The sequence below is a fragment of the Octopus bimaculoides genome, chromosome 10 (assembly GCF_001194135.2).
Source record: "Octopus bimaculoides isolate UCB-OBI-ISO-001 chromosome 10, ASM119413v2, whole genome shotgun sequence".
In the NCBI taxonomy this organism is placed as follows: domain Eukaryota; kingdom Metazoa; phylum Mollusca; class Cephalopoda; order Octopoda; family Octopodidae; genus Octopus; species Octopus bimaculoides.
Window position 1 is genome coordinate 49,608,644 of NC_068990.1, and position 15,231 is coordinate 49,623,874.

General features: G+C 36.5%; 1 protein-coding gene across 2 annotated transcripts in view; it reads right to left on the minus strand.

Moving 5' to 3' along the window:
* The window catches only part of LOC106878624 (protein IWS1 homolog), an 863,399-nt gene that overhangs the window by 41,139 nt on the left and 807,029 nt on the right, over nt 1-15,231 (minus strand). For both annotated transcript variants that reach the window (XM_052971184.1, XM_052971183.1), the window contains exons 16-20: nt 9,094-9,133; nt 8,426-8,486; nt 5,895-6,094; nt 2,739-2,886; nt 1,519-1,601 (exon numbers count right to left, since the gene is read on the minus strand). In XM_052971184.1, the coding sequence (XP_052827144.1) occupies nt 1,519-1,601; nt 2,739-2,886; nt 5,895-6,094; nt 8,426-8,486; nt 9,094-9,133 (532 nt within the window). The remainder of the gene's footprint in view (nt 1-1,518; nt 1,602-2,738; nt 2,887-5,894; nt 6,095-8,425; nt 8,487-9,093; nt 9,134-15,231) is intronic.

Genomic DNA, 15,231 nt, shown 5'->3' on the forward strand with positions numbered 1-15,231 from the left:
AATTGGTCCTTTGCCACCAGCACAAGATTATCTATATTTGTTGACCTGCATTGATCATTTTTCAGGATGGCCTGAAGCCATTCTTATCAAGGATATCTCAGCTCTTACAATCGCAAAGGCTGGATGGATCTCGCAGTTCAGAGTTATTGTCACTACTGATTGTGGTCAACAGTTCAAATCAAATATTTTTGCAGAGCTCTCAAAATTACTAGGTCCGCAACAAATCTGTACCACTGCTTATCACTCCATGGCTAATGAGATGATAGAGAGATTTCATTGTCAGATAAAATCTGCTTTACGTGTTCATCCCCATTCAGACAAATGGTTGGAAGCATTACCGGCTGTTCTCTTAGGTCTTTGGTCTGTTGTTAAGGAAGACCTAGACTTTTCTCTGGCAGAACTCCTCTACAGTGCCCCATTCTGTTTATTTAGCCAGATGATCATAACTTCAACTCCTGAACAAATTTCTGATCTGGTTGATTACATACATCGTTTATGGAATTACATAAAAGAATTACCTCCTTTAGTTACTAAAGCACAGTCTATCAAGTCTTTTGTGCTTCCTGATATATGTTCATGGACTCATGTTTTTATTTACAACAATCTTGTTAAACAACCTCTTCAAGCTTCTAACAGTGGTCCTTACCAACTTCTTAAAGTAAAATCTAAATTTATGGTATTAGATGTTAAATGGCAAACAACAAACTGTGAGTATTGATCACATTAAACAAACATTTATTAATTCATCTACATAACAAGAGTTTACTCCAACTACAAACACGACGCTTACAGATTCTGCACTTTCAACTACATCACCTTGAACTGCTATGAGCAATTTTGGATCTTTGATGCAAGTGCAGTTTGATTTCCTTATGCAGCTTCAGCTTGAACAGAATTGTAACCAGAATCCTTGACGCTATGTTTAGTGTCTTACCAACATTTTAAACAGAACTGTAACAAGAATTTTTGATGCTTTGCTTCAAATTTTTCTAACCTTCTATCTTCCATTTTTATGAACATTGGAACCTATACATCTATACAATGTATTGACAATTATTAATGTCCTACCAGTTTGCTGTATATAATTTTAGCAACAGTAATAAATGTTTCAGTGCAGTCAACTCTAACTTGCCTTTGCATATGTTTATTGATATCTACCCTGACTTCATTTAACAGAAGACATAAAACTATCAGACCTTAAACCACATTTTATACAACAACCATCATTGCTAAAATGATATCACTGCCATCAATTTTCAAATAACTTGCTCAATGATCTTTTAGTCATTTACTTATCTTACTGGCAGACATAAGCAGAAATACTAATTACTTAGGCTAATATGGCTATTTCAGTTACTGCACCTACTCACTTGAAATATACCTACATCACACATCCCAGAACTCTTATCTATAAAGAAGAATTTGTAATAAGGTTCTTTATCTTCAAAGAGTCTGACTGAATTGAAGCATCTCTAAATATCAGCTGTCAGTAACAAAAAGAAAAAAAAACAAACTTACTTTTTAAGTTGAGAATAAACAAACGGAAGGTATTTAAGTTTCTTTGTAGCAGCTTTTTTTGATTGGTTTAACTCTCTATCTTCCTAAAAGGAAAGCCAAAAATTATTTTAGTTGAAAAGATTAACATGTGCATTCTACATGCATTGTTACCATAAAAGCAGTAAGCTATCAGTTATCCAAATCAGCCAGTTTCATTCTTGATAGAAACATTCCATTTTATTTCCTTTACATCTTGTCCCAGTATTTTCTAGTAGTAGTCAATACTTTAAAGAGTGCAATTACTTCGTACACAACACAAAAGACAAAATGGACTTTCTGGCAACAGTGAATACTTTGAAGAGAGCTTCATTCAGCTGACTTTTACATAATACAATGATGAGACTGGTTTCATGCATTTCACAATTTTTTTTCTGTATTTACTGTCATGCTATTCAAGAGTGGATTTTTTAATTTACTTTATCACACACCAGTTAATAAGATCTGCTACTTCCCTCATAACTAATCCTCATAGGATAAAAACAGAGTGTTCTTTTTATGCTAGGCTTATGAAGAAAACTTTGCAAGTAATAGATTTCCAGGGCACCAAGAATGAAAGGATGGTTTTTCACATTTAGATATTTGAATATTGCTTGAAGAGTTATTTTTACAGTTCATATGCTTCCTGCCACAGAACCACAGAATAGGAGTGAAGTCTACTATTAGCAAGGCAAATTAAGGTTAACAGTTTTGTGCCTTGGTTAGAACAGTATAATGGCAGTAATGAGGTCTAAATTCAAAACCATGGAGGAGTGGGATTAGTAACTCAAAAACATAAGTCACAAATTATCTTAGATAAATAAAAATACAATAAAATGAAATAAAACCTATTTTATTTGAAAATATTTCCAAACATTCTTTTGTTTAGAATATTGCAATGGAAGTGCACTGAAATTGAGTATCATCAAATTATATTTACTAAATTTTATTTAAATGTTGAAATTCTTTTTCAAACAAATTAGTCATTATACAGAAATTGGCCTGCATGTTTACTGTCATATTTAACACAAAACCTTGCGTTATTTTTAAGTTGTGAAATTGACTTTAATTTATGAAAGATAAATGATGAGCTTCTCTATAAAAGATATCAATAAAGCAAGAAGTGGAGGATCCTACAGGCAGAAAGACAGACAATCAGACACCAGAGAAAGAAAAATGAGAATATGACAAAAATCAAACTGTACCTCAGCAGCTAACTTCATTTTCTGTACCATATCAGCAATAAGGTCATCATTATCATTAATGATGTCAATATCTTTCCGCCTGCGACGATTCCCTTGTCGTTCAGCTTTCTTCTTTTCTAGCATGATATCGAAATCAGATACAAAATCCCTGGTCAAAGAGTAAGAGGAAGAGTTTTAAAATTTTTAATGAACTAAAAGTTGATATATGCATTTAAGTAAGAACAAATATGACATATAATAAGAGAATATACTAAAAATGTCGATGTATACTATATAATAATGTATCAATAATCTGTCTACCGCCAAGGATCATGCAATTATTCCTGATCACTAAGCTGCAAATATATTTATTTTTATATATCTTTACCTTTATGAAAGTCCTCAAGAATCAAAAATTGAATCTCCTCAAAATTTAAACCTTGATATAAACACTGAATGTCTGTCTATTTTTGAGAGAGAATGACTATGACTCTCTCAATTCTACTAACACTTCTTTTCCAACACATTGTCAAACATTAGGTTGCTACCACCACCATCATCATCATCATTTTAATTTTTTCATGCTTGCATTGGTAAGAAGGAATATAGTTGGAAACAGATAAATTGTGTGTATCCGCACATTTATATTAATATACCTAATAAGAAATCATTCTATCAGTGCCTAGTTTTTCATTTGTGCCCTTAAGTCTACCATGTATGGTTTTAGCGCCTTAATATCACAGTACACCTTTAAAAGGCATATTGTGATATTTCAGATTGGTATTTCCAGTTGCATGTAATGCCATAAAGTAGTTGCCTTGAATATAGATTCACTTGTCATGATCTGTTAATAAATTAGCATGAGGTCTTCATTATTGGGCACTTCATTATTGGCCATGGTGCTTCTTGCACAAATTAATTTTACAATTAGTGAACAATAATCCAGCAATTTAATTCTATTAAGTCAGTGGGGAATGTTTTACAATACTGGATTAAATTGAAAATGTTGTCAAAAACAGCTTGACAGCACTTTAATTTAATTCAGTATCATAAAACATTCCCTGCTGACTTAACAGAATTAAGTTGATGGATTATATGTTCACTAATCATACAATTAATTTGTGCAAGGAGTACCATTTTTAGAGTTAACCTTCTGTTAGTGCACCAATAATGAAGACATCATGCTAATTTACTAACAGATCATGACAAGTGAATTCATATTCATGGCAACTACTTTATGGCATTGCATGCAACTGGAAATACCAATCTGAAAATGTTAGCCAATATAGACTGGTATTGCTTATCTTCTCTTGGTGTAATGTTATTAAATCTGGAGCTAAAAAAAAGCATTATGACATCTTATGACATCTGAAGACAATTATATCAGAGATATGCAATGATCAAAGAGGGAAGCGAAGTGGCTGAGAAATAGTTAAAATAATGTTTTGCATATCTTTCAACATTATTATGAGCTTAGAGATCCGTTTTTCACCAGGTATTTTAGAAATTCTCTCACTTTTCAAACACTTCTTCAATCATAATACCTCTAGTTATATACTTTAATCTTCTTCATTATAACTCTTAGATATTATTTTAATTTTATCATTATTGTGTAAAGCTGGATATATGAGTAATCAAATGTAGCACTGCAAGAAAAAAATTGTACTGATTTGGGCATTTGATGTGCATAGAAAATGACAGCTGTAAATGAAAGAGTCTTGTACTCACAGTAAATAGCACCTCTGGAAGAAGAGACTGAAGGGAAAATTAGGACTCAAGATGTATCTCACAAAAGAGGTGGCAAAACATGTTAAATGGAGGAACTGGTGGAAGCTGGGGTATATGCAGTCAGGTCTCTAACTTACATTGTCACCTACAAAGTTTCTGTATGCTTCCCATTCAATACTCTCACACCTCTCTCCAAAATATTGCACCATAACACCAAATACAGTTTCTTACTGCCAACCATTTCTATGTCTATCCATCACTTGCCCACTCTCTCTCTCTCTCTCTCTCTCACTAGCAAACAAGCAACTACCACTAATGTGTTTTTCTCTCATAATAACACCTGAATAATGAGGTTTTGCATTGGATCTATCAGTATACTCTGCACTACCCCTTTTGTGCTACTCAGAATCCCTCCCTCTTCCTCAAACCACCCTATTATTCGACATCCATCACATATGCTCTTTCTTATAAGATAACATTACTACCTCTTCTATACAGGTAGCTGCCACTTCCTCTCTCCTAGATGACTTATTATTGACATCCATTACACATTCCTAACATTTCTGACACTTGCACTTTCTCACACCTGTAAATATGTAGCTGCTATTATTGCTGCTACCTTATTATGGCATCACTGGCTCTCATTATACCATGCCTTTGTCTCTCTTCATCATTCCTCTAGCACTGTCTCCTATTTCTACCTCCCCTTCCACACTATTACTTCAATCATTCTATTCCTCATTTCATAAACTCTCTTCTTTCTCCTTTTCATCCTATTTCAGTTTTTACTATCACCCTCTCTCCTGCCCACTCTCTTAGTTCTGTTGCCCTGAGCAAATGGAGAACTACAGCAGCAAGGACCCCCTTTTTGTCTTGCAAGGTTCAAGGCAATCTATCTAGTGCCAGTGTTTCAACAAAATGTACCTGGTACATCCTGTAAAGCAAAGACAGAATAGAGTTGAGAGGATTCTTTAGTCCTATTATGTCAAAGACACGGCTGGTTTCATGATAAAATGCACCACTACAGGCTGTAAAGTGGTTGATGTTACAAAGGGCATCCAACCACCAAAGCCATTCTAAAAGAATGTATTACAAGTGAGATAAGGGAGAGGTACTGTCTTCCTAATTTTGGTCCCTTGACCAAAACTAGGAGGGTTGTAAGAAGTAACTTGAAGTAAGAACAAATTAAGACCTTGGTAACCACCTATTCAATCCATGCCCGTATCCAAAGTGGAAGTAAAAAAAAAATGTTGATAATTATTTCATGTGATTTTTATAAATCTGAAAATTCTGAGACACGCTCAGGTCAAGAAACATTGCATTAATTTAAGCCAGCCATCTCTCTAGTGTGATATCAGTACACAGCATTAAAATTGCACTTCCTCGTACCAATAATATCAATGCCTGAAAATTAAGGCTTTTCACTTTATTTTTTAAATAAATACTTACTCTCTTTGTGAATCTCGAACAATTTCTTCATTTTCATCATCTGATACCAGAGGAAGAACTTCATTATTGTCATCATTCAAATCAGTCTTTTGTTGATCATCATCGTCATCGTCATCATCATCATCATTACCATCATCATCATTATCAGCTTTCTTTTCCTTCCTCTTGGGAACAGCTTCTACATCAGCCTCACCAAAACCCTTGTGAACAAGAGATGAATACAAATAAAATTGTATTTCAAAAAGAAATAGAAAATGTTTTAAAATGATATCTAACACACATGAGATATTTATTGATGTGAAATTAATTCTGATGACTTCAGATGTAATGGCAAACTCTGATTAATGCAATTTTCAAAGGAATTAAAACAAATGTGAAATAATTCTAATCAGGATCATGGAGTTAACTCAGTAGTCTTCACTATAGTTCAGATGACAGAAATCCCTGATTACAATATATTGTGTATAATTAAAAACCAGTGCACAAGTGTCATCAAAATTTATGACGGCTTTATTAATTATGAAAAATGCTTTTCAGTAAGAAAAACATCGTTTCTTTTATAACAATCTTTACTGCAAATACATTATGTAGTTTATTTTCAGTATGTAAAAGAAAAGGTACAATTGAAGACAAAAACTACTTAGTGTTTCTTTTAAAATAAATGCGTGTGTATAAGGTTAAGAACTTTCAGGTTGGATTTCACTGTGTAACATCTTAGACTAAGTACCCTCTTCTATAATCTTGGGTTGACCAATAAGTTGTGAGTGTAATTTAGTAGACAGAAACTGTATGAATGCCCATAATACATGGGAAAGATGAGTGAGTAAGTGTGTATTGCACTTGGTTTGACATGAGCATGACTGCAAACAAAAGTCATCATTCATTAGAGGAGTATCAACAATATTTGTTTGTAACTTTGTTGATTTTTTTACATGCAGATTTGAAATTTTGTCAGCAGGTGTTTAAATACCAATGATTTACAATTATGAATTTTTACCTTTCTTTTGTTTGTTTCTTAAATTTGACATCAATGGACAGGTGGAAATAATCAAACAGGTGTGGAAGCAATGACTTCATAGACAAACACTAAAATTGAACCACTGTGTTTTAACAGCTGTTTTGCTGCTAAAATTATTGAACAATGACCCATATGTCAACCTCTAACAATTACACCACTTTTCAAGAACAGGTGAATAAATATGAATTAGTCAAATTGCAGGTATAATCAGCACAGGATTTTATTCTTTTTTTGTCATTGAAAAGCAAGTATAAAATCCTTTTACAAGTCAATATACTATTGGCATTGTACTCTAACACATTTTACTATGTAGATTTACTTAACAAAATGTGTCCAGTAAAAAATACATATTAATAGGTGAGACACAGATGAATACAGAAATGCACATACTGAAAATTATTATATATTTCCATTTCTGCACATTATTTGTGTTCAAATTCAAAGAATTTATAATATTTGCATTTCTGTCAAACTACAATACAATAAAATATATTTATGCTATATTCTTATCATGAAAGTGTCCAAAGCTCCCTTTATACAATGGCACTTAAGTTGATCCCTTCAGCAGCTTTTCTCTTGTGCAATGAACACATTCAGCACATTTTTTTCCTATCACTTATTTTTCAGTTATGAAAATCAATATTCTCTGTTTATATCCACATCAGTTAATTTTGCTTTTCTCACAGCTCTTTTTGAAGCCTGTCTTTAAAAGACGTTCATTTTAAAAACACTCTAATAAAGAAGAGTATTATCAATTTCTTTAGGCCATCATGTTTTGCAACACGGATTCAGTTTGTGTGTGCATACGCCTCTTAGTCTTAGCTCCTCTTGCTTACCATGGAGCACTGGGCAACAAGATCTCCATAGAGCATGGTTGCAAGCCCATCCAAAGCTTGCTCCCAGGCCAAGCCTATGCCTGCCAAATCTTGCTCCAGAGTTATCAACCACCCTCACTCTAAAGTAAATTATAACACCCTCACTCTAAAATAAATCCATACTAATGAAAAACAACTATTCTTAAGCAAAGCTATTCTTAGCTTCGAAGTAGCTAAATCTAGACCTGATATTTCTCAATTCAGAGTAAAAAAAAATTAAAATGTCAATGGAAATTAAACAAACAGGCCAAAGTGATCTACTTATTGCAGACAATTTTTTAAACATAACTTTCCCTTTGAAAACGACCTGAGAGTATTTCTGAACAGTAAAATTGTTGAAAAACTATCAATGAACAAAACTTAGATTTGTCTGCTATATAAGAAATTGCCATATATTTTAACTCAAACCTCAATCCTCTCCATCAAATCATAGAAACATTATTCATTTAGAATACATGTTTGTACCAATAAGCCCAAATTAAAAACATTTATTCTCACTAATATAAACTTTTAAGCACCCAACAATTAAAATATATTCAAAAGTCATTTAAGATCATTAACATTCAATGATCATAAGTTACTATAATGTGGCATCACACTCAATATAGATCTAAATTACTAGTGACATAAAGTAATACCTCAAACTCTTCATCTTCATCACTCGAGCCAAAAATATCAGCAATGAGTTTCTCACCAGTCCTGCAAGATAGAAGAGAGTGTGTGTATGTGTGTGTACACACACACATGCACACACAAACACAAAAGAAATACATGCAAACAAGTGTATGTATGTGCAAGTGTGTGCATGCATATACAGTCAGAATCATTTTGATATCTTGTGTTCTTGGTTAAGATAATTAAATTGGTTTCTTATGACATTAGCAATTGTTGGCATTCCGTCGCTTACAACGTCGAGGGTTCCAGTTGATCCGATCAACGGCACAGCCTGCTTGTGAAATTAACGTGCAAGTGGCTGAGCACTCCACAGACACGCGTACCTTTAACGTAGTTCTCGGGGATATTCAGCGTGACACAGTGTGACAAGGCTGACCCTTTGAATTACAGGCACAACAGAAATAGGAAGTAAGAGTGAGAGAAAGTTGTGGTGAAAGAGTACAGCAGGGTTCGCCATCATCCCCTGCCGGAGCCTCGAGGAGCTTTAGGTGTTTTCGCTCAATAAACACTCACAATGCCCAGTCTGGGAATCGAAACCGCGATTCCGCTGCCCTAACCACTGGGCCATTGCGCCTCCACGACATTAGCAATATACAGAGATGAAAGATTAGTCAATTATAGTAAAACTTACTCCTTATCACTTTCATCATCTTCATTTTCACTTCCTTTGGCTAGAATGTAAAAGATAACTGAACTTCAAAAAACTGGCAATATGTAATTAGCAAAGAGTAAAAAGAAATTATTATTTGTTACTGGATATAGCTTGTGCAGAACCTTCCAACGTTTTCATCCCTTCCCAACACTTTAATGGTTGTAGTTGTTTAGCCTACTGTCAGCTTTGATTAAGCAAACTTTTGATTAAAAAGCATTTCAGTCATTACCATCCTGTTTTTATTGCTTTTTCTTTTTTCGCCAGTGTAGCTAGGACATTAATCCATTTAGTTGAGCTATGAGTCTTTCTGCAACTTTTCATGCACTGGTCCAGAAATTTGATATATCTGCAATTACTCTGTCTAAGAAATTTCCTTTACCTTTCTAACATTAAACTATGATGCTGCTACACAAGTCATTAGGTATGACCTCTTCCTGGACAATTTTATGGGGGACTAGGCCATATTCCACTCTGCAAGATACTTTAAGCATCAGAGTGGTACTTCCTGATGGGCCAGAGGCTTTACCTATCTTCATATCCTTAATTCCTTTATCTAACATGCAGTTGTTGACTCAGATAGTTGGTCCCTCTGTTGGGTCCACATTAGGAAGACTCTCTTTTCCAATGCATTTTTCACATTTAGCAGCCTTTCATAGTGACACTTCCATGTCTCTTTCCATTCAGAGTCACTAAGTGCATGTGTACCATCAACCAATCAAAAATACTTCTCTTCTACAACATCATCATTTTCTCTAACACACTGTGTTGCAATCTGGAACAAAAGAAAGGCTAAAAAATGGCCCTAGATGGTGTTCGGAAGGGCATCCAGCTGTAAAAATCCTGCCAAAACAGTCACAGAAGTCTGGTGCAGGCTTTGGCCTGGCAAGCTTTTGTGGTACTGTCCCACCCATACTAGCAGGGAACATGGATGTTAAATGATCATGATGAATGAGTGATTAAGAAGATGGATTGGCAGGGTTTTTGCAAGCAGATATGTTAAATTACATATTTAAGAAAAGGATAGAAAAATCAGCAACAATCATCTTAAGTTAAATATTTTGTACTTAGCAGTAAGCAAATGAATGACTGAATGAATCAAAGTCTCATATGCAAGAATTTTTACAATGAAAAAGGAAGCTAGCAACAGGAGGTGGGTGAGGTGAGAAGCCATCTAACCAGTAGTGGGTTAATATAAAAAGTCTTGCTTAAGACAATAACACACCACACTTTTTATACAATAGTAATAAAATGCTTAAAAATATACAAACACTTCAGTTCATATATATATATATATATATATATATATATATATATATATATATATATATATATATATATATATATCACGAAATAATAAATTCCAAAAGAAGAGAAGCTTAAAAAAAAACCCTAGAAAGGCCAAATAAACCAAGGTCACATATGCAGGAGTTTTACAACAAAAAAGGGAGTTAGCAGCAGGAAGGAGGAATGTGAGAAGCCATCTAGCTGGCAGTGAGTTTAGAAGTCTTGTTTAGGATGACAGATAACACACAACACTTTCTATGCTTAAAATCAATATATATGGCAGTCTCAGCAGCAATAGTGGACAATTATCTCTCACTAGCATTATATAAATGAATGCTCATGTTCACCACAAGTCCATGAGTGGTTCTCTCACAGTAAATAACACAGTATTTTGTGTTATAATACAACATCCACTTTTAAGTGGGGATAAATATTACCTTTTGGTATTAATACTGCTTCTGGTGCTATTTCATGGGTTAACCAGGCTATTATTGGTTTCATGTTGAGAGAGATTTTTTGCAACATGAAACCAATGGTTGTCTGGTTAACCCATGAATAAAGAATATTTATCTATCAATGCAGTGTTGAGCACTCGTTCACACTGTTTGATAACAACATGTGTGTGTGTGCATGCGCATAATATTACATATTCTATCTACTCTGTCTCATTAAAGTTGGCTTGTAGCCCAAGCTGTTGCATATTCTACTGTATTCTCTGTATTCTATGTTCTAAGATACCAACATGGCTTTCACATCTGGTATCTTGCCTCCTTCCAGCCACTTCAATATAAAAGTGAGTTCTCTGACCATTGGTCTGTCTCTAAGGATTTACCCGGGCTATCATTCATGTATGCCCAAGCTATGTACAGATAAGTTGGTTTTGTTTGTTCCCTCGTTTTCATCCACACATTCTACCCTGCTAACTCTAACCTGTCTTAATTTAATTTCATTTATTGCTTGCTCTGTCTCTCCTTTTGTCACCATGTAAATTCATCTAAGTCGCCTCTCTCTTCATTATTGCCATGGGCCCAAAGTCATTTCAATGTTTCCTTATCCGCGATGACCGCTGCCCTTTCCCGTCCTCACTACCCATACCAAAACCTCTCCCAGCAACCCTGCTCCCCGCTCCAGTAGTGTCACCCACATTGCTGCAATACAAACACTGTAGTTTGTTACTTTGCTCCAAAGAAAATAAAACTAAACGTGACCATGCAGTACTTAGTTTTATTGCTCAGATATTTAATTATCTAATTAACTATATATAATGAATTAACTACCCTTATCTTATTTATTTAATTGTATTTGTACTAATGCTGGTATATGCACCTGTCTCCAACGGAGGTCATCATCATCATCATCATCGTTTAACGTTCGTTTTCCATGCTGGCATGGGTTGGATGGTTCAACTGAGGTCTGAGAAGCCTGGAGGCTGCACCAGGCCCCAATCTGGTCTGGCAGTGTTTCTACAGCTGGATGCCCTTCCTAATGCCAATCACTCTGAGAGTGTAGCGTGTGATTTTTACGTGCCACTGGCACAAGGGGCCAGAGGAGCTGGCATCGACCACGATCGGATGGTGCTTTTTACATGCCACCAGCACTGAAGCCAGTCAAGGTGGCACTGGCATCAGCCACGTTTGGATGGTGCGTTTTACGTGCTACTGGCACGGGGTTCACAACTACAATTTCCATTTGATTTGATTTTGATATTGCTGATGTTCATGTACTTGACTCAAAAGTTCTCAAGTACAGTATGTTGCCCTACAATTCAAGGTACTTTTGAGTGGGCAGGTTATTGTGACACGGTATAGGTTACAGCTGTGGACTCCGGGTCTTCTCAGTCGCAGTGTACCTCCAGAGGTCTCGGTCTTTTGTCATTGCCTCTGTGAGGCCCAACATTCAAAGGTCATGCTTCACCACCTCATCCCATGGCTTCCTGGGTCTCCCTCTACCCTGGATTCCTTCCACTGTTTGGGAGTGGCACTTCTTCACACAATTCTCCTTGTCTGTCTGTAGTACATGACCATACCAGCGCAAACATCTCTCTTGCATGCAACATCCGATGCTTCTTATGTCCAACATTTCTCTCAGGGCACTTACATTCTGTTGTGTGTGCACACTGACATTACACATCCAGTGGATCATGCTAGCTTCATTTCTTTCGAGCCGACACATGTCTTCAGCAGTCACGGCCCGTGTTTCACTGCTGTGAAGCATGGCAGTTCGCACACATGCATCATGCAATCTACTTTTCACTCTGAGCAAGAGGCCCTTTATCACCAGTAAGGGTAGAAGCTTTCTGAACTTTGCCCAGGCAAAGTGGTAACACTCTCTGAGCATCCACCCCCACTTCAGACTTGGTCACCTAGGTAGTGGAAGCTATCAACTACTTCTAGTTTCTTCCCCTGGCATGTGATGGAATCTGTTTTCTGAGTATCTGTGGTGTTTATTGCCCCTGTGCATCTGTTGCACGTGAAAGCTATCTTCCCAGTTAATCTTCCTTTGATGTTGCTGCACCTCTTATGTGTCCATAGCTTACACTGGGTACATCTTATGGAATTTCTACCTATACCTTTTCTACAGATCGAGCAGGACCACCCACTTGAAGGGGTTTGTGATGTGTTTGCCTTCCTACTTACTAGAACTTTGGTCTTTGCAACATTGACTCTAAGGCCCTTCGATTCTAAACCTTGCTTCAAAACCTGAAATTTCTTCTCTAGTTCTGGTAGTGATTCTGCTATGTGGGCCAGACCATCAGCATAGAGGAGGTCCCAGGGGCAACCTGTCTTAAATTCCTCTGTTATTGCCAGGAGGACTATGATGAATAAATGGGGGCTGAGGGCTGATCCTTGGTGGACCCCTACTTCTACCCAGAATTCTTCACTATACTCATTTCCAATCCTAACCCTACTGATGGCATCTCTGTATAGGGCCTGTACAGCCCTTATTAACCATTCATCAATCCCCACTTCCGCATCACCCACCAGATAAGGGATCGAGGGACCCTGTCAAAGGCTTCCTCCTAGTCCACAAAAGCCAAACATAGAGGTTTATCTTTGGCTAGGTATTTCTCCTGCAGTTGCCGTACTAGGAAAATAGCATCAGTAGTGCTTAGGTGACAATAATTAATCAGTTTGCATTTTTTTTAATGTATTTACTTGTATCTATATTAACATTTCTTGTACTAATGCTTGTATAGCACCCACTTCCAGTTGAACAGCAGGTGTAACATGAATGATGGTAAATTAAATGCAAAGACAACTGTTATGTCTGTTGGCAAACGTACATTAGAAGCTTCTTTTTAGATGTTGAAAGTTGCAGTTGCCCCATCAAAAATAAGCCTCTGTACTTGGCTTTTGTTGACATGGAGAATGCCATTGACAGGGTTCTCTGCTCCTTTACTTGATGGTCAGTGCAGAAACTTGGGATAGATGAGTGGTTGGTGAAAGTTGTAAAAGCCATGTACAGGGATGCTGTCAGTAAGGTGAGAGTTGGCAACAAGTATAGTAATGAATTCAGTATATAAGTAGAAGTTCACCAAGGATCAGTCCTCAGCCCCCTCTTGTTCATTATAATCCTTCAGGCAATAACAGGAATTTTAACTTGGGCTGCTCTTAGGAGTTCCTCCATGCTGATGACCTTGTTCTTATAGCTGAATCACTACCAGAACTAGAGAAGAAATTCCAGGTGTGGAAGCAAGGTTTGGAATCAAAGTGCCTTAGAGTTAATTTAGTAAGTAGGAAAACAGACAACTCACAGATCCCTTCAGGGAGATTGCCTTGCTTGATATGTAGAAAAGGTGTAAGTAGAAACTTCATAAGGTGTACCTGGTGAAAGCTATGGATGCATAAGAAGTGGAGTAATATCAAAGGAAGGTTAACAGACAAAGTAGTCTTTGTGTGTGGTAGATGTATAAGTACAATAAACACTAGAAATGTACAGAAAATAGACTCCATCAAATGCCAGTGGGGACACTTAGTAGTTGATAGTTTCCATTATATGGGTGACCAAGTCAGTAGTAGAGGCAAATGCTCTGAGAGCATAGCTACTAGAATAAGACTAGGCAAAATTCAGAGAGCTTCTACCTTTGGTGGTAACAAAGGGCCTCTCTCTCAAAGTGAAAGCAGATTGTATGATGCCTGCATATGAACAGCTATGCTACATGGCAGTGAAACATGAGCTATGACTACAGAGAACTTGCGAAGGCTTGAAAGAAATGAAGCTAGCATGCTTTGCTGGATGTGCAATGTCAGTGTGCATGTACAACAGAGTGTATCCATATTAAGATAAAAATTGGGCATAAGAGGTATGTAAGAGAGGTATGTGGTGTGTAAGAGAGAAGACTGCGCTGATATGGTCATGTGATGCATATGGATGAGAACAGCTGCATGAAGAAGTGCCAATCTTTAACTGTGGAGGGGACCTATGGAAGAAGTAAACTGAAGAAGACAGGGACAAGGTGGTGAAGCATGATCTTTGAATGTTGGGTCTTACGGAAGCAATGAAAGATGATCGAGATCTTTAGCAATTTGCTGTGCTTGAGAAGACTTGTCAAACGAAGTGAAATTGTAGTCATGGACAGTACCAGCAACACATAAAAAGCACCCATGCCAGCAACATGTATAAGGTACCAGTGCCTGTGACACATAAAAGGCACCCACTACACTCTTGGAGTGGTTGGCATTAGGAAGGGCATCAAGTCATAGAAACCAGGCCAAAACAGAAAGGCCTGGTACAGCTCTCCAGTTTACCAGTTTCAGTCAAATCGCCTAACCCATGTCAGTATAGAAAACGGACGCTAAATGATGGTGTAATATATATATATATATATATATA